The sequence below is a fragment of the Haliaeetus leucocephalus genome, unplaced genomic scaffold (genome assembly GCF_000737465.1).
Source record: "Haliaeetus leucocephalus isolate CR32 unplaced genomic scaffold, Haliaeetus_leucocephalus-4.0 Scaffold451, whole genome shotgun sequence".
Lineage (NCBI taxonomy): Eukaryota > Metazoa > Chordata > Aves > Accipitriformes > Accipitridae > Haliaeetus > Haliaeetus leucocephalus.
In genome coordinates this window covers 3,867,654-3,891,557 of record NW_010972887.1, presented here as the reverse complement: position 1 = coordinate 3,891,557, position 23,904 = coordinate 3,867,654, and the positions used below count along the sequence as shown (strand labels likewise).

At 41.4% G+C, this 23,904-nt stretch overlaps 1 protein-coding gene across 1 annotated transcript in view; it reads right to left on the bottom strand.

Moving 5' to 3' along the window:
* THSD7B (thrombospondin, type I, domain containing 7B) overlaps positions 1 to 23,904 on the bottom strand; it is a 273,948-nt gene that overhangs the window by 80,093 nt on the left and 169,951 nt on the right. Inside the window, 2 exon segments of the mRNA XM_010575183.1 lie at positions 4,258 to 4,436; positions 22,336 to 22,599. Coding sequence (XP_010573485.1) covers positions 4,258 to 4,436; positions 22,336 to 22,599 — 443 coding nt within the window.

The following is a 23,904-nucleotide window of genomic DNA, read 5'->3' as shown; positions in this document are numbered from 1 at the left end:
AAAAGAAATTTGACACATTTTTTGCCGATCAAAAAAATTTGCTCTCTCTGAAGTGCAAGTAGGACTAAACCAGTCATTTTCTATGAAAAGGTTACCAGAAATTCATACATCTTCACACCTGCTTCTAAGAGATCTGATCTGTAAATGCACCACTGCCCTCCTTTTCCCTTTCGTTAAACTTCTGTATGCAATTTCAGGAACAGTACTTGCAATTGTAATGTGTAAGGTGTCTGTATTTCTCATATTCTAGACTGAACACCAGAAAATGTCATTAAGAAAAAATTACTCATTTTAAAGAAAGCAGTAAGTTTAAATTTTAAATATGTTACATTTTTTTTTCCTGCTATGCCTGCCTTTACAAAGGCTCCTAATCCTTTAAAAATGTTTGCTTAAATACATACTGTATATATAAAGGGAATAAACTACTTGCTATGATATTTGTCCTTAGCAGGACTGGGTAAAAGAGAAAGGGGGAGGAAGGAGAAGGAGGGAAAATCTTGACAGGAATATATATTAGAGCAATCAATGAAAAGATAATCCTTGGAATTCATGAGTCTTTAAAATAAGATGCATTTTCTTGTAGTAATCCTAAAAACCTATAAAAGAATATTCAAGCAATAAACCCCCCATAACTCATATTTAACCTTTCAGCATGTAGAACTACATATTAAATAGCTTAGCAACTGCATGCTGTGTAAGTGCATTCAAATAAGAGCAGAAATAGAAAAATGTAAATGCTACACCTCTTTTAACATGCACTGCACAGCCAAGAACATCTGCCAGCTGACCCCATAATCCAATCGGCTGTTCAGAAGCAATCATATCCTTAGATAAGAGCTGCACAGCTTCTACATGCAATGCCCATTTTCTTTAAGAGATGGAGCAAAATGTAGTTAGCCAGCTCTTCAGCAATTTTCAAACACTTAGAGGTACAAGACGAAAGTAATTCAACATATTACATGGATCTGCATTAAAATACTGTCATCTCTTCCCCCAAATATTGTAATTCATCTTTTAATTTCACAGGGCAACAACACAGAGGAAGTTTAAGGATGAAGTGACTATATCAAATCGAGTGATTATATCAGAATACCAAGTGAACACAGCCCACACAAACTGTCACTTCTATTGGAAAATAACAAAACCTGGAATGAAAATCTGGAAGGGCTGAACCTAGTCCATTGAATGTAATAAGAAGTAGTAAAGCGGAATGAATTCTCCTAACTCCGAGTCTACTTCTCACATTTACTGCAAAAGGAGTGGACTGCTTGAGAGGCTCTGCAGGCAGGGGGGGATGAAGACATCTGAAGGAGTGGCTTCGAGATACTCCAGAAGAGCCAAAAACTCCATGGAATTAAAAGCATAAACCCCACAGAATATCATGCAGTAAAAGAATGTGTCATTATCTCTGAATAAAATTAAACCTCTGCTAAAAATTTCTGTCCTAAATACACAAGCAACCTGCACTACACTGACTGAACTTATCTTAGGACAGTCTTTTATGAAAAAGATTATGTGATTCAAATAATTATTTATATTCATCACATAAATTGTTTTGATCATGCAAATTGCCCCTCTCTCCAAAGCTTTGCTAAAGTATTTGTACTGGCAGGACACTGGACATGGTGGGAAACGGTAAGAGAGACTTGCTGAAATAGTGTTTCAAGTAACACTCTCTGTAGTTAAATTTATGTCAAATATCTGAAAGACATTGAAAAAAAAACCATACGGGGGTCTGCCAAGAAGCCTAGAAAACACCCTTCACAAGAAAAGGGTGAAAAGATTATTTAGCTTAATGAGAAAAAGACACAAACTGACTGAGGGCTTTAATTATAAGACACTGGAAAATGGAGGATTCTCCAAAGTGATAAGCAATAACAAGACCCAAGCTCAGAAGCAATAATTAAAAAAAAATACTAGAGGAAATAATAAGGGAAATCTACCGGCAGCTAGAGTTTATTCTTGGTTCTAAGTTATCTAACGTCTTTATCAACTGCATAAAACACAATATAACACAGTAGCCAGTGAAAGATAGAGCAAATCTCAGCACCAAGGTGATTTAGCTTTCTCACGTCTGTTATCAAACAAAAGCAAGTATTTTACTGCAGGTATTTAACCCAAATTATATAAAAATAATTAGGATGGCACATATTTATATATAAAGAATCTATAGACCTTTGCTCAAGGATTTAAACACCACCCAGACCAGAGGAAACAGAAGACAATCTGCCTTGCAGTGGATTAATATGTGTCCAGCTTAGCTAAACAGCAGCGCGATCAGCTAATTTAGTTTACCATCTGGGTAGGCAACTTGTGCATGCTGCAATGTGCCTAAGGACCTCAATGTTTCTAAATCAGTGCTGGAAGTCAAAGTCCAGTGGGTGCAGAGCAAAACTCCTTCCAAACTGTGCAAAGAACTGAGAAGTGTTTGAGGAGTTAATGAAGAGAATCATGCACACAATATGTGTAAATGTGTGCATATCTGAGTGTACACATACATACATATATATACACACACTTTCCTTATTAGCACAATTTCTTCTTATCCTAAAAGGTCCAAAATATATAGGATCTGATCCAATCCTATAAATCTAAATTGGAAAAAGGTAATCCATTGGTGTGCTAAAACAGCTAGAAATAGCTTCTGCCTCAATCCAAAAAAAACCCAACCCTAAAACAAACACAAACCCAAAACAAATCAACAAACAGAAAACCCACCATACCTAAAAATCCCAGACCTTAATGCAATTCTAAGGTGTCACTACTAGAGCCCGCAATAGAAAGCCCTCTAATGAATTCAATGGGTTTTAGATCAAGATGCGCGTTCCCAGTAAAGAGGCAAAAAGTACCAACCACGTTTATATTAATACCAGCCGTGGCACTTTGCAAGCACTGTGCACTGATAAACTGTACAAAGACATAATTTCCAACTTTAAACAATTTCCTTCCTTTAGTATCTTCTGAAAGGCTTTTGAAATTAGCAAATCTAATGTGTGTGGGAATAGGCAACACTTTATAGCAATAAGTTTACTTTTAATGGAAGTAGTCTGCTGTGTCTATGGGTAACAAACCCCAGTATCTTTTCATTACAAAGGAGCTTATTGTTACCATACAACTTACTGTGGGATTTCATTTTGCCTCTTTGGTGATCTGTCTGATCTATTAAGAAAAGCACTGAGGTATGGACAACATACACTTTATTGCAGTTTTATATTTTCATAGTCCCTGCTGCTTCTGTTAGGCTGCTGCCTATGAATTTCAAATAGTAATAAGGAAAAAGAAAAGGAAAAAAAAAGTATTTACCAAGTTTCTCACCGGAAAAAAAATAAACTGTGAAGAAAATGAGGCAAGTTCAGAATCAAGTGTTAGAAGTGGTGCTGCATCCTGGGACACGAATGCTGCAGCAACGGTAGTACAGAAAAACAACTGGATCCACCAGCTCTAGCACCTACAAGCCACTACACAAATAAATCTTTGTATGAATACTATTAAAGTACTACTACACATACTATGCAACATATTTTTACAGATATATATATATATTCATAACATATATATGAATTCCCTTCAGCGTGACTGTTTCTGTCCTATTAATTAATTTTCATGGTTGAATCTGAAATAAAGGAGAGGCAAAACTAAATAGCACTTCATCAGTGTTAATTAGTGTTGAGAATTAATCAGCAAATGTAGGAAATCACTATTAGTTTTGCAGAAATGCATACAGCATTAAGTAGCATTTAAATAGATGCCGATCTTTTTTTAAGAGTAGCAATTTAAAGATTATTTTCCTCTGATGGGATACTTCAATATTGAATATACAGAGATTAGTATTCAAGAGAACTTGTGTTGTGTTGAAGGGAAACGTTGCTAAAAATAGCAATATATATTTAACAAATGTTTCTACAGCAACCATAGTCTCAGAGAATTAAGAAGTTTGAAAATATCCATGACGTCTGAGCTCTCTGATGTCTATACACTGTCCAGGTGGGATTATTCGTCCATGGCTTCCTGTGCTCTGGGAGATAAAAATTTCTTCCTATAAGAAGTACGGTGTTTCAGGTCAAATTCTGCTGTTACATGAGCATCTCACCCTCAATCCTCAAGAAGTTCCGAGGATTGCCTACAAAATCTGACACCAGGTTTGATCCCAGAGATAACTCCTATTTTTAATTTCTTCACCAGCACAGTACCTTTTGATCACAATTAAAAATACAGTAAGCACAGAGAGATTTCTGTTGTTTATTTAATGCTGCTCACCTGGTTCTTGAGATCCAGCTTTGGGCAGGGACGACCTCCATTGTAAGGCTTCTCCTTAAGCCACTTGGATCGGACTTTCACCCCCGGTCCACAAGAAGAGCTGCAAGGGGACCAACTGGACCAATCGCTTAATTTGCAATCAAACGGGCAAGGGACCATGCAAGATTCTTCAATGTAACCTAAAGCAAAAATGTAAGAAAGGTTTTAATCACTGCACCTAATGAACTCCTATCCTCTGATGTCTCACTGCTATCTGAGTAATCGACACAAAATGAGAGCTTCTTAAAGAGAAGACATTTGGCAAACTGACAACGCCCTCCCAACGCAAGATTATGATATTACTTGTAAAGAACAGCAGTGACTAAAACTAATTTCTGCTCGGTTTAGTCCAATGAAGGCCATGATAAAACTGACTCACATAAAGGACACACATTGGCAAAAGTATCTGTTGTGAAGCTGGTGGTCACCAACATCTTCCCCATGAGATTGTGGCCATAACAAATTCTGGAGAGCTAAGTAGACAGCCCAATTTTGTACTCCTTTAGTATTATGCTAGCCATCTCCAGAGCGGCACAGGCGATTCAGAGGCTCTCTTCCCAGCAGACAGAACCAGAGGACAGTGGACGCACCAGAGCAGTGTTCTTGGCAGCTCCCACAAGATGCGTGAGGGACCAGTCTGCAGCCAGCCAGCTGGAGCAGTGTGGGACTCGTTCTTGGGAGAAGCAGATGAAACCTGCTTCCTACTTCTTTCTGGTAGTTCTCTTTATACATCTTTCCAACTGTTTTGCCTATTCTGTGTTTCATAAATAGCATTTCAAAGCTTTGCTTTCACCTTATCCTGTCTTGACATAAAAGTCTGTTGTCGTTTACCCCCAGCCAGCAACTAAGCACCACGCAGCCGCTTACTCACTTCCCCCCCCAACCAGTAGGATGGGCGAGAGAATGGGAAAAAAAGTAAAACTCATGGGTTGAGATAAGAACAGCTTAATAGAACAGAAAAGAAGAAACTGATAATAGTAACACTAATGAAATTACAACAGTAATAATAAAAGGATTGGAATGTACAAGTGATGCACAATCCAATTGCTCACCACTCACCGACTGATGCCCAGTTAGTTCCCAAGCAGCGATCCCCACAGGCCAACTCCCCCCAGTTTATATACTGGGCATGACATCACATGGTCTGGAATACCCCTTTGGCCAGTTTGGGTCAGCTGTCCTGGCTGTGTCCTGTGCCAACTTCTTGTGCCCGTCCAGCCTTCTTGCTGGCTGGGCATGAGAAGCTGAAAAATGCTTGACTTTAGACTAAACACTACTTAGCAACAAGTGAAAACATCGGTGTGTTATCAACATCCTTCTCACACCAAACTCAAAACCATAGCACCGTACCAGCTACTAGGAAGACAATTAACTCTATCCCAGCTGAAACCAGGACAAAGTCCTCCCAAGATCATCACCTCTCAAAATCAGAATACCAGACATCTGCAGGACCAACACCATCCTGAATTAAAACCTGATAGGTTTTCTCAGGGGAAAAAAACAAGGTTCCTCCATACAGGCACAAGCCCGCAGCTGGTTTAGCAGCTGGCATATGGGAAGAGAGATTTTGCAGAGCCCAGCACTGGCTGTGGAGCTCCTGGTGTGTAGAAAGGTGGTAAAGGGTGTCCGAACCCTCGGGGTCTCCAGGGAATTACTGGCACCAATCTTGGGTCAAGCAGTGTGGAATAGCTTCTGCACCTTCCCGCCTACCGTGCTGCATTCATTCTCCTCAAGTTTCTATTATCTGCTTGTCATGTCTGTATGTACTATTTTAATTTAAACAAAAAAGAGATTTCATGTTAGACCATGAAAGTCAGTGGCTGCTAAGATCAGCCTTTATTACAGGCAGATTTGACCCGCTGACAGCTCCGGCAATGACGGTCATGGAAATAACTGAATTTCATCTCTACCGTATTTCTGATGTTTCTCATTTTTCTGCCCTTTCTTTCTGTTTGGTTTTCATTGCACTAACACTTCCTCTATATTCCTTACCTTCAGAATACCAAATTAGCTCATTGAACTACTCTTTTATGAAGGGTTTCCTCACTCTATCAAGGTGACAGTCACTGCAGCAGGGAGGAAAAAAACCCAACCAAACAACAAAACCCAGAAAAACCCAATTCAGAAGCAGCTGCCCTCCAAGACCCCCAGACAACAGCCCCAAACAACCAGGAAACACGGAGGCTGAGGCACAGAGATTATTCTGGCCCAGAGCTGGATTTACCGTCTCTGCCATGCCCGAACTTGCTGCTGCTGACCCAAACCAGGACCACGTTACATCCTGAGCATCAACCCACAGCAGCAATACACCGCTTCCCTCCTGATCTTCATGCTAAAGTCAATATCAACAAAGGTTTCAGACTTATTTAGGCATCCCCCACCAGAAAATATCCTCCTTCTAGAAGTACAAAAAGACCTGATGTTGTTTTTGTAAACAGCACCTTAAAAAAATGCTAGAAACAACAGTAGCTCCCTCCTTCAGTTCAACAATGCTCTATTTCTTCTCTCTTTTTCCTTAGTGATGGTACTGTTCCCTCTTCCTTTACGGCGGCCACCGCGTAGCCTGACAGCTGCAATCATTTCCCCAGTAACTCATGCTGTAACTCTTCCCTAAAGCTGCAGACCTGTCCCCATACGGTATGCTCTGGTTTTCTTTGCTACCTCTTATCTCTGTATGTTGCGTTGTCTTTTCCTTTGCAGCTCCAAAGCCACTGGAATTGGGTATCTTAATTATTTCCGACCCAATCCATTACAGCGGTGTTCACATGTTTGAAATATTTCAACTTTGCATGTTTTGTATTCTCATCTAGGTGAGATTACACCCATGCACACACATATACAAATATTTCCAAAACAGACTCGCTTTTTTCCCCCAAACGAAACTCCCAAATATCTCACTAATATTCTATTCCACCTGCTTAGGTTGCCACTCAAAGCAATTCATAATACATTATGATAAGCAAAAGAAATTTTCTCATGATAGATTTATGAGAAGCATTTCTTAGGCAGTTCTCCAAAGAGTTCTGTTCCACCACCATATGAAATATTATTTTTCCTTGGGCTGTGTGACAGCCTAGGTAATTAACTCTCAACAGAAACAAAGAAAGTGCCTTGTTTCAAAGTAGGATTAGACAGAGGGGTTATCAACTTATCAGTGAAGGCAAAATGGGCTAAGCCTTTTGGCAGTTCAAGACCTACCTCTATAATAAAAAGAAATATAAGACAAAAAAAGAAATATAAGGAAGACGAAAGAAAAGTTACAATAAACAAAACTAAAGAAACTTAATTGTATTACATCACCAGGAAGTGCTGTGGGGATCCCTCAGTGAACCACAGAATTTCTAAAGATGTCCTGTTGCTAAGAGGCCATCTCATTACTTTTTGAGTTTCCTTACCCATATTTCTAAATTACGTTAAGTATAAACAAATAATGGCCAGCTAATAGAGCATTAAATTACCATACTGCCCAGAGGAAGCTAATTCTCCATATTGAACAATGCTACAGAATCAAAACGGAAACATTCTTTCCAGCTCTTCTCACAGGCTGCCATTATTTCTTCTATCAATCACTTGAGGTTAATCCTATGCTGAGATACCCATGGACCAAAGATGTCATTCAACAAAAATTTTCCTCCAAAAATCTTTATGTGATGTATCCTCTCTGCTCAGACAGAGAATGCCTTTATGGCTATCTTTTTATGAGAGAACTAGTAAATAACATTGTACTCAGCTCATCCATTACCTATAAGAATGGGATATTTGTTTTCCTCTGTAGGAGCCAAGCAATGGCTTGCCATTGTCAGGGGGCTGAAAAGGCTTCAGGTTGGATACAAACAATAATCCTGGTATCAGCATTCCTAGAAAACTTGTAGCATTGCCATGGTGCATCATACAAAGCAAAAAAAAGGAAACAAAACAAAACAAGGGAGATATGCTATTAAAACAACCTATTAATAAAGAATACTACATTCAGGCTATTATCCAGAGAAATACATCTTACCATAACAGAATATGAATAAAGGAAACAGCATAAACACATTTCTGAGTTATTGTCACTCAGCTTGGGGAGACCAACTCAAGGTTGAGTTTACACAGCTGGTTTTGTCAGTGTCATCCTTAAACATCTCACTCATCCACCACATCCCCCATTCTTCTGTCCTCTGCAGAACCTGGGATCAAAAATTCGTTGAGTTTCCAAGACCTTCTATGGAAAAAGATGTCCTCCTCTCCCCAGCCCTGCTCAGCCTGCTTTTCATGTGTTCTTATATTATTTCTTGAAGCTTCCTTTAACCCTTTTTTTTCCTAATTCTACAAAATCTCAAATACTGTTAAAATAAAGCTCATTTAATTTAGAAACAACAGATGAGAGCCTCTGTTCTGTCTGAACCAACAGCAGGTTCCTGAACACCACAGAGCTGGAACTGCACACACGGATGTCGCAGGAGGTAGCGGCAGAAACACCAGTGCAAGGGATATTTAAGTAGGCGCTTTGAAACATACGACTCGGAATAGTCCTGAATTGGCAGGAAAAATCGAGCTGGATGATCAAATAAGCCTTTTCTATGTTTAAGTGCTATTGTTTTACTACTGAGATGCTGCCAACGTAATGGGATGAACAAATGCATTTACCTAGGCTACACAGCTCTTTTTACTATTATTTATTCATTAAGAACAATGTGCTTGTTGCTCTACAAGCCACAAATGGAGTCTCTTCCCTAAAGTGTCTATAATAAACAAAGCACCCACAGATTACACAGTATGTACTGGGAAGGCTCAAACACATGATGTAGCAACCATTACTCATCTCATTTCTTCTGTGCAGCCCAAGAGACAAAACAATAGCAGGTAGATTAATAAAGTGAGGATGATGGTCTGGTAGGTGTCAGAGGTTAAGGCTCAAATACATGGTGTAAAAACTGTTATTGTCTCATTTTTGCTGTGGAACCCAAAAGAGCTAAAGCAACAGGAGGTAGCTAGATGATGGGCTGGTGGGTGGCAGCAGCACAGACGCATGAAGAGGCTGTGGATTGCACTGCAGTGCTGGGGGGGAGTTTTGCAGTAGCACAATTTCTTTTCCACCTACACAAGATGCCGTACGTATCACCCCAGACACAGCCAGCGAGGGGCTGCAATGTCCTTCTGTGTCCCCCTCTATATTCACAAATGGATCATGGTGGGAGAAGCAGGCGATTAGTAGGTTTGCAAGCTAACATAAGACACTGGCATCCACCTGATTGTTGCACTTCCAAATGACAAATTTGCTGCGGGTGTAAGGTCTGCACACAGCGTTAAACAACAGTGCCAACAGGATTTCAAGAGGCTGACTTAAAAGTGATTCGAAAATAAACAACATTTCTCCAGCAGCTTTGGAAACAGATGCTTCTAATTGAATTGGCTTTAAACTCATTTGTAACCTCTCTAACATTTTTCATCATTTCAATTAACAACTTCTAGTGGTTCTACCCTTGTTAGTAAACCTTGAGGTGCTTCATAAAACTCAAGGTCATTACTATGAGAGGGACAATTCTGTGCATCACTGCAACTGCCACTAGTAATAACACCACTAATTTCCCTTGGAGTCTACAGGATAAAAGAGATCACCCTTTAACAACCAAGGCAGCAGCAGAGTGGACAATGACACAGAAGAAATGTTTTAATTACACAGACCAAAGGTAGAGAAAAAAATTGATTCATTTTGCAATTAATATTTACATTCATTTGGTTACTGACTGTGAAATATGTAGAATAACACCAGTAAATCCATGTGGTGCTAGAAGTCTAATAGCTAAAGACTTTGTAAGGGAGACCTGGTGGACCATGGCACTTGGTGGGCCAGATTCTGCTCAGCTGAAGCTTTGGGATCTCCTGCAAAGCAAACCTCATGTTTTAACTCAGGTTAAAACTCAGCATTGAGCACAGACTGCAGTTAAGAGACTGACTCCACCAGCTGATCATAGCTCTATGGTTGGGGCTTTCCCAAAGCGCCGCTGATAAGGCAGACAGTGGCGATGAGCCACATGGCATGACCGAAGGCTCCAGAAGCTTGTGAGCTACAAGGGGAGCACCTCATCCTAAGCAATCCAGGTTCAAACATTAAATCCTGCTTCAGGGGAGAACATTATTAACTTAAGGAAACTAAGCAGAGTAAGTCTGGGAGTCTTAAAGCTCCTAACAACTTCAGCTGCATCTGAAAAGGACGTGATATTGCCATGGAACAAATGTTTAATCTTTTTTTTTTTTTTTTAATACACAAGGATTTGAGAGATTTTATGCATTATTAGTTTGCTAGCTGGGAAATTTAAGAGATAATTGAATGAATACATTCAGCAAATGCACTACGAAAAAATCCAGCAAAAATAACTTTCACATCAAATATTTTCCAAAGCTCAAATAATGGACGCTTAGCTAATTTATTCCCACTTGCTCTTCTCAACAGAGGCACACGCTCTCGTTATCTCATGGCAGACTGATTATAGATTCTAAATAGACCAGAGAGGACTTGTAAAGAAAGCTGGTAAGTTTAACTCAACATTATTGTTATTGAAATTCACCCAAAGGTTGGTTTTATTGCTCAATTTCACAGTCTCTATAAATCCTGACGAGGCGGTTGGGTTGATGCTGACTTTGCATTACGATTCCTAATTTCTTTTGATTTTGCATTACAGTTTTCTTCCTTAAAGAACTTGCAAGCTTACACTTTGAGTTACATACAAACCATAATAGTTGATATATTTAATCTTTTAACTAAATAAGGAAATCTCCATTAATTAGCACACTCCTTGTAACAGATTGCAGAACAAGCTGAGAACTCTTCCAGAGAAGAGAGACTCATCTGCTGCCTTCTAAGTGCAAATAAATAGTGCAAATAAATAGGACTTCACAGTGTACATTCATCTCAAAGGGAACTTTCTATGCAGACAGGCAGAAATCCACTGCACAAATCTGTCTGGGCTCCAAAACCAGCTGTGGAAATAATTCCCGCTCCTCCTGGGCCTGCTCCCCTCCAGTGAAGGGCTGGGCTGGCTGCTTGGGAGCCCTGACGTCTTAAGAAAGTCCTTAATCAAATAAAAAATCATCCACTGGGATCAATAGCAGTTAGGGTAGTACCTCAGCCGTGTTTTTCTATATACTTTGCTCATCACCCTGCCACTGGGAAAATCATCTGCTCTGTCCAAACACAACCAAGTAGCTTGTTTTTTCTTTATCAGTGTCCTCATCCTCTGTATATCAGGAAAGAAACTTGTCCCACTGTACTTTATTATGAATTGTTTAGCATATATGTTCTTCAGGCTACTCAATTCATAGTAAAAGCAGACTTTTAAAACAAACCTGAGATTGTGTTTACTTTTTATTATTATTATGAGATTTATATAATAAAATAAGGGTTTTTTTTAAAGTCCGAACACACTTTCGCAACACATCACAAAGACAAAATTAAATTGTATGCAGATCATCAAATTCCCCTCCTTCTCCTACATCTGACTTCTCTCAGAGGCCCAATTGCACAATAGCTCCAAAAATAGATGTACATTGCAGAGTGCTCTGAAGATCAATATAGACTTGGGCAATTTGGACCAGGCTGGAAGCATCTTCCAGAGCCAAGAGTCCATCACTGGGAGAAAGCTGCCGCCAAATGTCACCAAAAATATCTGCCCCCATCAGTAAATCATATATTGCCTGAAGGTCAATGGTTTCAGGCTCTGCTGGAACACACTAAGAAACTCAATTTCAGAGTTTGGGGCCCTCTGCGGAGAGCATCTTTCTGCCAGCTTCTAAAGATACAGCGTTAGGCACTGTCAACACAATATGCCACTTCATTTCAGCTGCCAAGCTACGACCCCAAGACACAGACAAGCCTCATTCAGACAGCTTCCCTCAGACAACAACACGGCGGTTTCCATTTTACGGAATGGGAAACACTGATGCATTTCCTTGTATCCCGATAATTAGCAAGTATTGTGCATTATAATACTGCTCTTATTTCAGACAGAATAAAGCGACAGATGACTCTGCAGAAGGAAGGAACACAAAGCTATTAGATCCATGTGCAATTAATATTATCAAGAAAGCTCATGACAACATGAAAAAAAAACCCTTTTTTTTTTTTTTTTTTGAGATGTACGTTCCTAGTACTTTAATTTACAGACTCAAGAGGCATTACCAAGTGTAAGGGCCTCTGTTCACGAGCAGGTCACACAGGCACTGAAAAGGCAGGGAGAAGCTTCGGAGCCCGCAGCAATCTCTGTAGCCTCCCTCCCCACTGTCACGGGAGGCGAGTGACACAGTGACCTCTCAGATCAATACATTTAAATCAATACACTGCCTCAATTCCTTCTCGTCTCATCGACGCTAAATGAGAAACCTAACTACACACTTTAATTATACTGGCACTGTTTTAAAGATGCCACTAACCGTTATCAGCATTAGGAAGATCTGTGAGCGCTTTTCCGAAGGCCAGGTAGCTGCCGCGAGGTCCAGCCTGCTCGGATAAGGAGTTTCACTCCTGCTATCAGAGGTCACCTTGCTGCAGAGGCAGGGATACCTTCTTAAATAAAGCTGTACTATAAAAAACATCTGATGGAAACAGGTTTTTAAGAAAGGCAACAGTTCTGGTTTTCCACAGCTTAGGCACAGGGAGAGCAGCACAACTCATTTAGATGATGGAAAACCTTGAGATGGAAATAGGACATTTTTGTGACGTTAGCAGGCCCCAGCACAGAGTACTGATGTACTGAATTCCTGATAGACTTTTGTTTCAATTTTGCAGCGTGACTTTGAGCACTCTGGTTGTGTAGTTCAATCTCCTCTGCTGGAGGACTTCAATGAATTCAGACAGAAGCAGAAAGCGATGCAATCTTGTTAAATAATACGATTTTTAATGGTCACTCCTCCATGTTACCAAATACAAATGAGATCCAAGATTTCATAGAGAGAATCTCTGTCCGTAGTGAGGGATATTAGAAGTTTTGCAAACCAGGCTCTCAGCAATTTAATTTACACCATCCTCATTTGCAACCCTTGGAGGACAGAGATTTCAAAGTATATCTCAGACCCAGGAAATAGACTAAGGTAGCATAAATTCTCAGTTACTCATCAATATCATTATGATAATCCTTAGAGCAGACTGAGCTGAACTTTAATTTTATCCACGTTTCCTAATTCAGGCTCATTTCCTCAAATCTTCTAAATTCAGCTGTTGCTATGTTTCTGAGTTGGTCTCCCAAACTCTTTGATCAAGCAGACTACATCAGGCACCTTAAAAGACATCCACTACGTGCCCATCTCCCCCTGTCATGCTAACTTTATCACTGTATGCAGTGCTCCAGCAAACTCATTGCCGCTCAGGCAGTCAGCTCATTTTATTCAGACACTGGCCTATGTGTAAAAACGGGAATTCTTCTTTTTGTAGGACTCTCGTTCCATACATGCAGAAACACATGATGTTGCTTTTGAAGATCTGCAGAATATGTCAGATGTGAAACCCTTTAACTCTCACTGAAATCCACTAAACACCTACTATGTCCACCTGCTACAGGGCTCCCCACCAGCAGTAAAGATATGAAACTGTGACTTTCCACTTAAAAATTATTTGTCCTCCATTTATTTGCCTGAAAGTCCTACTCATCAGAGCTGTATAAAAGGCAATCAGGTTAAAAAAACATTGAAAAATAATTAATGAAGAGTCTTAGGCTAAAATGGTATTTCTTCATACTTCCAATATAACATATTAAATGGAATGACACATAGGGAGAGAAAAATGTTAATTCTAAATCTATCTTTGTATGATCACATTTTATTAGAGCCTTGCTTCATAACAGGCTGTATTTGTGACAAATGCGTTATTAAGGCCAAAGAGAGGGGCCACATTTCAAAGAGATACCCTTACTGTAGCCTACTGCAGAAATCAGGGCAGTAGATCGCCCAGTGCATTAACTTGCTATCAAAGCTCTCCTAAACCTCCAATAGACTATTTCTACACCGAGTTACTATTCTACACTAAAAACGTTCCCAACTCCCACGGAAGAGCTTTAATCAACCTGTCAAAAACAGAGAAAAACTGACTGAGCCTAATAATGGAGGCAAAAGGCACAGACATGAGCAAGGGTGGACAGAGGTGGTCCGGCAAGTGGAGGCTGATGGTGATCGTCAAACACACGACAGACTGTTTGAGGTTAGTAAAAAATCATTCCTTCACATAGTCTGGTACTGCAGCCTCTTCAAAGGGGTCATTTTATGGAATGCAGCAAAAAGTATAAAAGAAATTTGGGCAAAGACACACTTATAAAGATTTATATTTAGAGCCAAGGCATAACAACAGACATCACTATGACTAAATGCGGCACCCACAGAGGATGCTGCTCAAATTGCTAATCCTCTAAATTTTTCCTCATAAGATGCATGCTTGCTTTCTGTAAGAAGATAAAGATCTAGAAGAATGTGCATTTCTACAGACTAATGCCTCAGGGGAAGTCTTACCTTGCTTTAAATAAGCTTCTTTGATAGCCAGTTTGACCCACTCAGAAATAACTTTTTTGATGGCTGTTTACCTTTGATTCTGTTGCCAGAAAAACAAAGAGAACAGCAACGTCTGAACAGTTGTCTTGTGATCCAATTTCATTTGATAAGTCTTTTAACATCCAGAAAGAAGAACTGTGGCCAACTTTTCTTATGGTGAATAGATTTTGGAAAAAAAGGAAAGGAAAAAGATAGGGAATAAATCAATGTTCTTTGAGCACTATTATGAGAGCAATATGTAAAAATCCTGTAGTCAAACAAGAAATGGAGGGCAGGTCCTTTACGGGCTCTGTTTCTGTGCTTACAGCTCCCCTGGCAGCCACAGCTGTAATTAAGAGTGTCACTGCACACCCAAGGAGATATGTAGAAATGTCAGAGAGAGGTCCAGAGGAGAACCCAGCCAGGATTTTGGGGCTAAATTTAGAAGCTATTTAGCTTTGAGATAGCAGAAAACCGTCAAAGGTGACAGTGGCTTTGAAGAGTCCCCAAGTGGGGACACAAAGGTAGGACAGGCCTGTCTACCGCTGGCAACACCTTTTGGCCACCCGTGATCCAAACCCAGATGTAATTCCCGTGCCAGGGGATGGGATGGGCAATAAGGTGAATTTTTAGCTGAAACTTTTCCCCCAAGCAGTCTTTGAAAAGCTTTGTCCTGGTAAGTAACACAGTCATTTTTCTGTAATAAAAAGGCCACAGAGAGATATACCGCGGAGACACACAGGAGAAACAGGAGTATTGTAATATTTAATGAAAGTCAAATGCCAAAAGAAGGGTAGGGTAATCTGAACACTGGGTCTACATGTTATCATTAACCAACGGTGTCAAGACCACCTACTACTCCCACAGTGGAGGCATCCCAAGGCTGTCATGTGTGGGGTATGGAGCTGGGAAGAGGACAGCCTAGGCAGGGTTGCCCATGTTTCTTGTAAAAGAAATGAGGCTGTCAAAAATGAGGCTGTCAAAAATGAGGCCTCATCCATAAGATGTTTGTAGGATGCTGTTTATGGAAGTACAGAAACCACTTAAAACTAAAACTAGTTGGATTCTGGAATTAATGGTTTGTGCTAATTTCATTGAGACTAAGACTGAAATTAAATACTTAGGAATATTTTCAAAAACACAGGTGAAACTTCTGTTCAGAAAAGTTTCTATTTCTGAAGATTTTAAAAAAAAAAATCAGAGATTTCTGAACCAATTTCCTTCCTCCAGATATGGAAAAATGTATACCACAGTAATTGCCAGAATAGATACACTTTCAAAAATAAACAGGCATTTATTCAATGTAGCTTTTCCAACTTCTTTTTTCCAAAATTGTTACCTTGTAGGAAAGGTAAGTTTGCTATCAGTCCAGGATAGACTTGGCTCACATTTCCTTAACTTATTAAGCTCTGCTTCTAGTTTTTTGAGCTACAGAAATATCATTTTGCAGAACGATTATTAAAATCTAGTGATCAAAAGCTACCTGAAAATAGTTCATTTCCTCCTACAGTGATGCCGCAGGGTTTCAGAGCAGGTCCTTGTGTTGACTCACACGTAGGTCATTCAGTGTCTACCAAGCTGGTGGCCAGGATTTTCACATAAGGGAGCATAAACCCCAGAGGTAGAAAAACACCGCCCCCGGTAGAAAAACAGCACTACTCTGGGCTGACCTTTCAGAAAATCAAACTTCATGAGACTTCCTACTACCTGGTTTTCAGCAGTAGGAGTTGAAATTCCTGATCCAGGACCTTTGCATACTGTCCTAAATCTCTCAAGGTTGGGGACACGGCTGATCAGGACAGAAGCAGCACTGTCACTGCTGGCACACACCGCCCTGATGTGCCTCGGAGCAGGGAACATCCTTCCAGCAAACACAAAATCTATGAGTTTTCACATCACCAAAATTTTTAACCTCTCCTGGTGCATCTGTTTGCTAATCCTACCCGTTTGGGATTAAAGCTGACATTTTCAAGGAGTGACCTTGCCAGCGGCATTCCCAATACAGTGTTAGATCGACCCAACTGGGAAGAGCTGAGTGACACCCCTGCATCAGCAGGTGCCAGGGAACCCTCTGAGCATCCCAAGTCCTCTTTGATTTGTCCACCCGCAACTAAACCACGTACAACAAGACAATGCACTGTTGAGAATAAGGAGGTATATGAGCACCCCTGCTGTGCCCTTCATAAATTTAGAGATAATTAAAGCTTTTTAAGGTGACTGTAGGTTGAAGCTAACCGCTCTGTGATTTAAAGCCAGGATCTATTTGTCTGTTGTGTCTTTCTTCCAGGTTCCTGTTGTTGCGAGCACAGCATAATTTGAATAGTATAAGCGCTCTTCATAAATTCCTGTTTTCCATAAATTGCCCATCGGATCAAAAGCAGAACCTCTGTGCAGGAGCACAGAAATCTCGAGCCTTTGATTTGGAACAGATGAGGCACCCTATGTTCCTCGAAGATTAAAAAAAACCACCCTGTTGGCACAGCACACAAAAAAGAGAGGCAAAGCAACTACATGAAGTAATTCAAAACAAAGGAGGTGGAAATTCAAAAATAGTACGAGGAACTCAGATGACAGATTGAGAAGCGGATGAACTGCAATTAAGAGGACAATTTCATGTCCAAAGAGGATGCTCCAAACACCAGCCAGAGAACAGAGACCCTCTGGACTAGCAGTGAGTTGAACACAACATAAACCATTCTTCTGATGGGAAGACAAATTGAGGCAAATTATCAATTACATTTTTGTAATGTAGTTAGAGATAGTTACCTCTATCCATAATTTCATAAGTGTATTTCCAAATTAAAGGAAGGAAGAGTGAACCAAATCCAGGAAAAAAGAATTAGCTCAATTTGGAAACTGCAGGTCACTCATTTCTTGAGCTTATTGAATGAGTGATCAAGGAAAATGACACCACCACTAAAATAAAGCAGTAGACTAATCACAAAAGCCAGTCATGAAAAAAAAAGCTACAGTGCGGTTTTTCTGGACATCAGAGAAAAGGGTTGGTATGGAAAGGCTAAAATTCAGAAAAGTCTGGGGCTTGTATTTTTAAGCTTGTCATACCTAATGATCACAAGCTAACCCAAGTTTAATTGCAGTGAAGACAGGTAAATTGTCAAGGTGTGACCTGTGTACCCACTACAGTTGACCCAAAGTATTCACACAAGCTGTGCTGGGTCAGGGCAGAGGTCCCTCCAGCCCAGCTCTTGGGTCCCGGCAGAAGGAACCATAGACACCAGGCAAGTAGTGCATTTCCATTAAGGCACAGCTGGAATGCTTTTGTCTTCTCTGGTTTTGGACCTGGGGATGCTCTGTATGCAGTAACTACAGCACTGGGGAGAAAATCCATTTCCTGTTGAGAAGGTATGCTTAAAGGGTTAATATATTTGCAGATAATAGGCTTAGGAGAGTTGGAGGCTAGACTGACTGCTGACAAACACAGATGAGTAGACTAATGGTGTTTTGATTTGGGTTTTTTCCCCCCAAGTTGCAAATGCAGAATTGCTCACAAAACTCAGCATAAGATCCGGGCCTCAGACCCTGAATCCCGCTGAGCAGTGATTAATTTCTGCATTAGACTCAAACTCACAGAACACACACTTGATAACTATGATACATTTGCATAGTAAATCACATTGACACGAGTGAACTAAACCCTACTGAACTGGTAAGTTCAACAGCCAGGTTTCAGCCAGGGAAAGTGAAAATCATTGCTGTGACAAGGCAAGAGCCCACAGTTTGCTCTCTAGAAAAGCTACAAACTGACCTGTTCTATTCTATACCATTTTTATTGTCCTATACCTTGCACTGCTGGCATTATCAAGTCTGGGACAAACTTAAATCTACTTCTAAGGCAAAATTTGCATCCTCACATCTGTCTTTCTACATTTTGTAAAAGTTCCTCAAAAGGACCCAGCAAGGAAGTGAGGTCTGAGTCTTAAAACTTCCCACTTCTGTCCTGGTTCAAGGGAAGGAAGGAAAAGCACTGTCCTGCAAAAGGAAAAGAGCAAGAAACAAAGAGAAGTCAGAAGACTTGAAAGAAATAAGAGGAACACGCTTACCCCTGCATCTCATAAAGCAAGAACAATGCCTAGATATCACAGTGATTGGCATTCAATATATAAGGCAATAGCTTAATTAGCCATAAATATGGTCAGCTAGCAAATGTTAAAAGGTCACCTGATACTAATTGTGAACAAGACAAACCGAGCTGCTTAAAAAAAACCTGCCATGAATAATTTCTCAGGGCTTAGCAATTCTGCATGCTTCTGTAATTTGCTCTTCTCTATTATGGTTGAAAAACATTCTGCTAATTATTAATTGGATAATGATTTGTTTCTATCACTAATTCAATAATGTGTTCAGAAGTGCATTTTGAAAGCTCCCAGCTCTAGAGACCATAAATATCAGGCTTATTGTGGTGGGTTGACCCTGGCAGGATGCCAGGTGCCCACCAAAGTCACTCTATCACTCCCCTCCTCAGCTGGACAGGAGAGAGAAAATACAACAAAAGGCTCACGGGTCAAGATAATGACAGGGAGAGATCACTCAGCAATTACCATCACAGGCAAAACAGACTCTACTTGGGGAAACTAGTTTAATTTGTTACCAATCAAATCAGAGTAGGATAATGAGAAATAAAACCAAATCCTAAAACACCTTCCCCCCACCCCCCACCCCTTCTTTCTTCTCAGGCACAGCTTCATTCCCGATTTTCTCTACCTCCTTCCCACCAGTGGCACAGGGGGACAGGGATGGAGGTTACAGTCAGTTCATCACACGTTGTCTCTGCCGCTCCTTCCTCCTCAGGGGCAGGACGCCTCACACTCTTGCTCTGCTCCAGCATTGGGTCCCTCCCACGGGAGACAGTCCTCCACGAACATCTCCAACGTGAGTCCTTCCCGCGGGCTGCAGTCCTTCAGGCACAGACTGCTCCCACGTGAGTCTCTTCCATGGGTTCACAAGTCCTGCCAGCAAACCTGCTCCAGCCTGGGCTCCTCTCTCCATGGGGCCACAGGTCCTGCCAGGAGCCTGCTCCAGCGTGGGCTTCCCACAGGGTCACAGCCTCCTTCGGGCATCCCCCTGCTCTGGCGTGGGGTCCTCCCCAGGCTGCAGGTGGAGATCTGCTCCCCCGTGGACCTCCCTGGGCTGCAGGGGGACAGCCTGCCTCACCATGGTCTTCCCTGCAGGCTGCAGGGGAATCTCTGCTCCGGCGCCTGGAGCACCTCCTCCCCTCCTTCTGCACTGACCTGGGGGTCTGCAGGGCTGGTTCTCTCACTCCTCTCTCCTGGCTGCTGTTGTGCAGGTTTTTTTCCCCAATTCTTAAATCTGTAATCCCAGAGGTGCTACCACCATCGCTAATAGGCTCAGCCTTGGCCAGTGGCGCCACCGACTTGGAGCCGGCTGGCACTGGCTCTGTTTGAGCCGTGGGGAAAGCTTCTAGTGACTTCTCACAGAAGCCACCCCTGTAGGTCGTCCCCCCCCCAAACCTTGCATGCAAATCCAATACACTTATCTCCACTTGAATGCTCTGGTTGAAACGCAGGTTCTAAGTGATGTAAGTGGAACCTGTGGAGCTTTCTGCCCACTTTTGGGCACTCTGCACCCAAAGTCACCGAAATATCCATGTTAGCTGGAGACCGAGGCAACACTACTTTCCCACTCACCTTGCAGGGAACAGAAGGTGTTCTACACTGGGTAGCAATTCGGAGCTTATACATCCTAGGTATTAAACAGGGGTCTGGCTGGAGATTAATAGTTCACCCTTTGGGGAACTTATATGGGGCATCCAGAAGGTGGGAACGTTTCACCCCTCCTTTACATCCCGCTTCCAAACCTAAAGGTCTTCAGAGCACTCTGTAAACAGAGCGCAGGAGGAAGGGCATACGACGGGGCTCTGCTGTACGGTACTGACCACCCCTCTGGCCTCTGATACGGGTCCTGTGCCAGGGCCATGCTGCAATCATATCTGCTCAGATAAAAAGCTGAAGACAAGAAAGGTAACAATAATACCCTTGAGCTACCACTCCCTACTACCTCCCTAAGAGAAGCCAGACCATTAAAAATGCCACATAAATATCACTGACAGGAAACAGGCTTCAAGGTTATTCAGAAAAGCCCCACGCATAGACAACCTCCTCTTTTTAATAGTGATAAAAACCTTGAGTTTTTCAAAAGAGCAAGTCATGGCACAGGCAAACCCACCTTTCAAAACCCAACAGCTCCCTTTTTACAGAAGAAAAGGTAATGTTGTGGGGGAAACGTATAGCATTCCTCCTTCATGGGCCACAGAGGCATAATCAATTGGTACAACAGCACATTGTTGAAACACAAACCACGGAAAGCTGCTTTATGAATCCGTGCAGCCAGCTGGAACAGCCATCAACAGCTGTGAGAGGAATGCACTCCAGGACTGAATCACTTCATTAGGGTGGGGTTTTTTTCCTTTTATTACATGCAGCTCAGGCTGCTGATCCTTACCCTGAAGACCCTCCGTAGAGCAGCCCCACTTCTTTCTCTTCTCCCTTATATACTCAGGAACACTAATGGTTCCCACTGTATTACTTACTCTCCTCCTGAGACATCATTTCTTCCTCTCCCATCATATAGCTCACCAGCAGTCTTCCAACCTGCTACATCACACTGTGTGGTGTCCTAAGCTTTTTGACTGTAAGTCAGAAAGCATTAGTGGTTTGGGGGCAGCATGGGTAAGGAATTTGCCCCTAAGATAAGGGCTTTAATCTGCAAATTGATTTAGCGTAATGATTGCAATGAACTGCAAATCATGGAAACTGGGAGAAAATATCCAGATCGAATGACATTTCCTGCTTGCTCTACTTCTAATTCTGCCCTACTTCTGTGTGATACGGGCTACTTGATTATATGTGAAATATAAGTGGACAGAACTACAGCCCAGAGCCCCAGCAAGCAGTGACACTGGAATGAATATACGTGTATCAATTTGAGCTTGAGACTGGCACAAAATTGCAAGGATGAGACCACTGGCTGCTGAAGTCATGTGTACTTGGCATGAGCAACAGCAGGTGACATCACAGGGTGTTTGTAATGAAATACGATTATCTCAAGAAAATTCCTGATTCCTTCAATGAAAACAACCATACAAACCTCCAAATATAGTGAAAAGGAATAATAATTTCTAAACAAGTAAAAGCTGAAGTAGGATATACCTTCAAACAAAATGCTGATTGAAATATGCCTTCTCCTAAGCTTATACTTCTATGGGATTTTCAGAAAAATAGAAGAAATGTCTCTGGTATTCTGACAGCATAGCCAACTTCAGCCCTCTTCTTCATTTCCATTGTAGAAAAGCCAACAGACCCTTATACTGAGGAAAACCTCAGTATTAAGAGTAAAAAGAAGATATTCGAAGAACAGTGTTCAACACTCACAGCAACCTTGTGAAAGCTGTTCCAGCAAGTACACAGGTACACACCTACGACAGGCTCCAAAATGAACCACTGAGTGGATAACTGTGCTCAGCATCAGGGCTATTTACACGCGTTGTGCGCTTTTTTTAAATCTTACCCGAACTGCTACAGCGAGATGGTTCCACGAGTCTGCCGGTCTTATCGTAACAGGCAATAGCTCGCAGTCGTACACCCTCGCCACACTCCTTGGTGTCTCTGTGGGATCTCATTCCCAAATGCAGCTCAGATGTACCTCCTCCAATAATGCAGTCAGACCAGTTTCCGTGGGGCTGGGAGGTAAACACCTCGCAGGGGCACAGCTCTGTTTCAACTTGAGGATAAACTTCTGTATTCTGGCATTTGTCTCGCTTTCTGCTTCGCCCTGTTCCAACCACAGAAATCTGTTTGTTAGCTTAACATCTGCTACTTTTGATAACAACACGTCATATTATTTATACTTGCATGAATTCAACACATTAGAACCTAGACAATCTGAATGTTAATATCCAGAAACATTTCCGAAGCATCTATTAGCTGCTGCCAGTGCTCTGGAGTGCAAGGACAACGTATTTATCTCCAGGGGCAACCAGAGAACTTGGAAATACTGTTTTGATGGGTAGGGCAAGGAGCAAAATGCAAAGTCTTACTCTACTAGCGGTCTGCCCAGAAAATGCTTTGTAATTTTATATAATATCAATTTTCTCTAATTATCTGATGAAAATAAATTGATTGTTTTGTCTCTATTTGCTCGCAATCAATGGTTGCTAGGACAACTTCCAGAGGACTCTACATTAGCCACAACTTCTTCTTTGAGGCTACTTTACAAATTAGTTAAAGATGCACTCTGCACACAAACCACACTTCGAAGAAAACAGAAAAGATAATCCTCGGTAAATTATTAGGGCTGGAAAGCATTTCAATGATTGGATTTGGTTTAATGTTTTCTTTTGCTTTCTTCTTTCAACAGGTTTTAAAAGAAGGCTCTTTACAGACCTTTCAGTAGCTTCACAAAGCAGAAGCATTCAAATAAACCTGTGGCACAGCCCTCTGCAGCTGCACTCTCCATGCCCTGTTCCTGGAGGACTTCTAGGCATACGAAGACGTCCCCAGTACAAGGAGAGATAATATAAAGAACAGAATTCATGCTCCCTGCATCCCTACAGCTGCCCCAGGGGACAAAGGCCTGTATAGAGCCTCTAAAGATAAAATCAATGCTTTTCTTGGCATGGGTTAGCCAACGTGACATGGAGCAATCTTTATGCTGGCTGAGCTCAGGAGCGTCTGCATTTGGCATCTGCACAGAAGAGGAGAATTCCTCTTCACTAACAAACCGCATCTATATCCCATCTTCAAAACGTGCCTTGGGGATCTTGGATGCGCTAAAAATACTTCTGCAAGAAGTTTTTAATGCTTTGATCCCAAAAGAAACGTTTTCTCTTTGGTATTGCGCACAAATAAGATACTAAAAACAAAAAATAAGTTATATAACCCAACAACCCTCTTTCTAGTCTGGAACCAATAGTCATTTCACCACACGTCACCAGGAGCATAAGCTGGCTGCCACCAATACCTGTTTGCATACACGCATGTACCTCCAAAGAGAAGGGCACCAATTGCAGACCCTTAGTATCACTATCCTTCAAGCCTCAGCTCTTTCAAAACTGTATTTTCAGAGTTCTGAGGAACG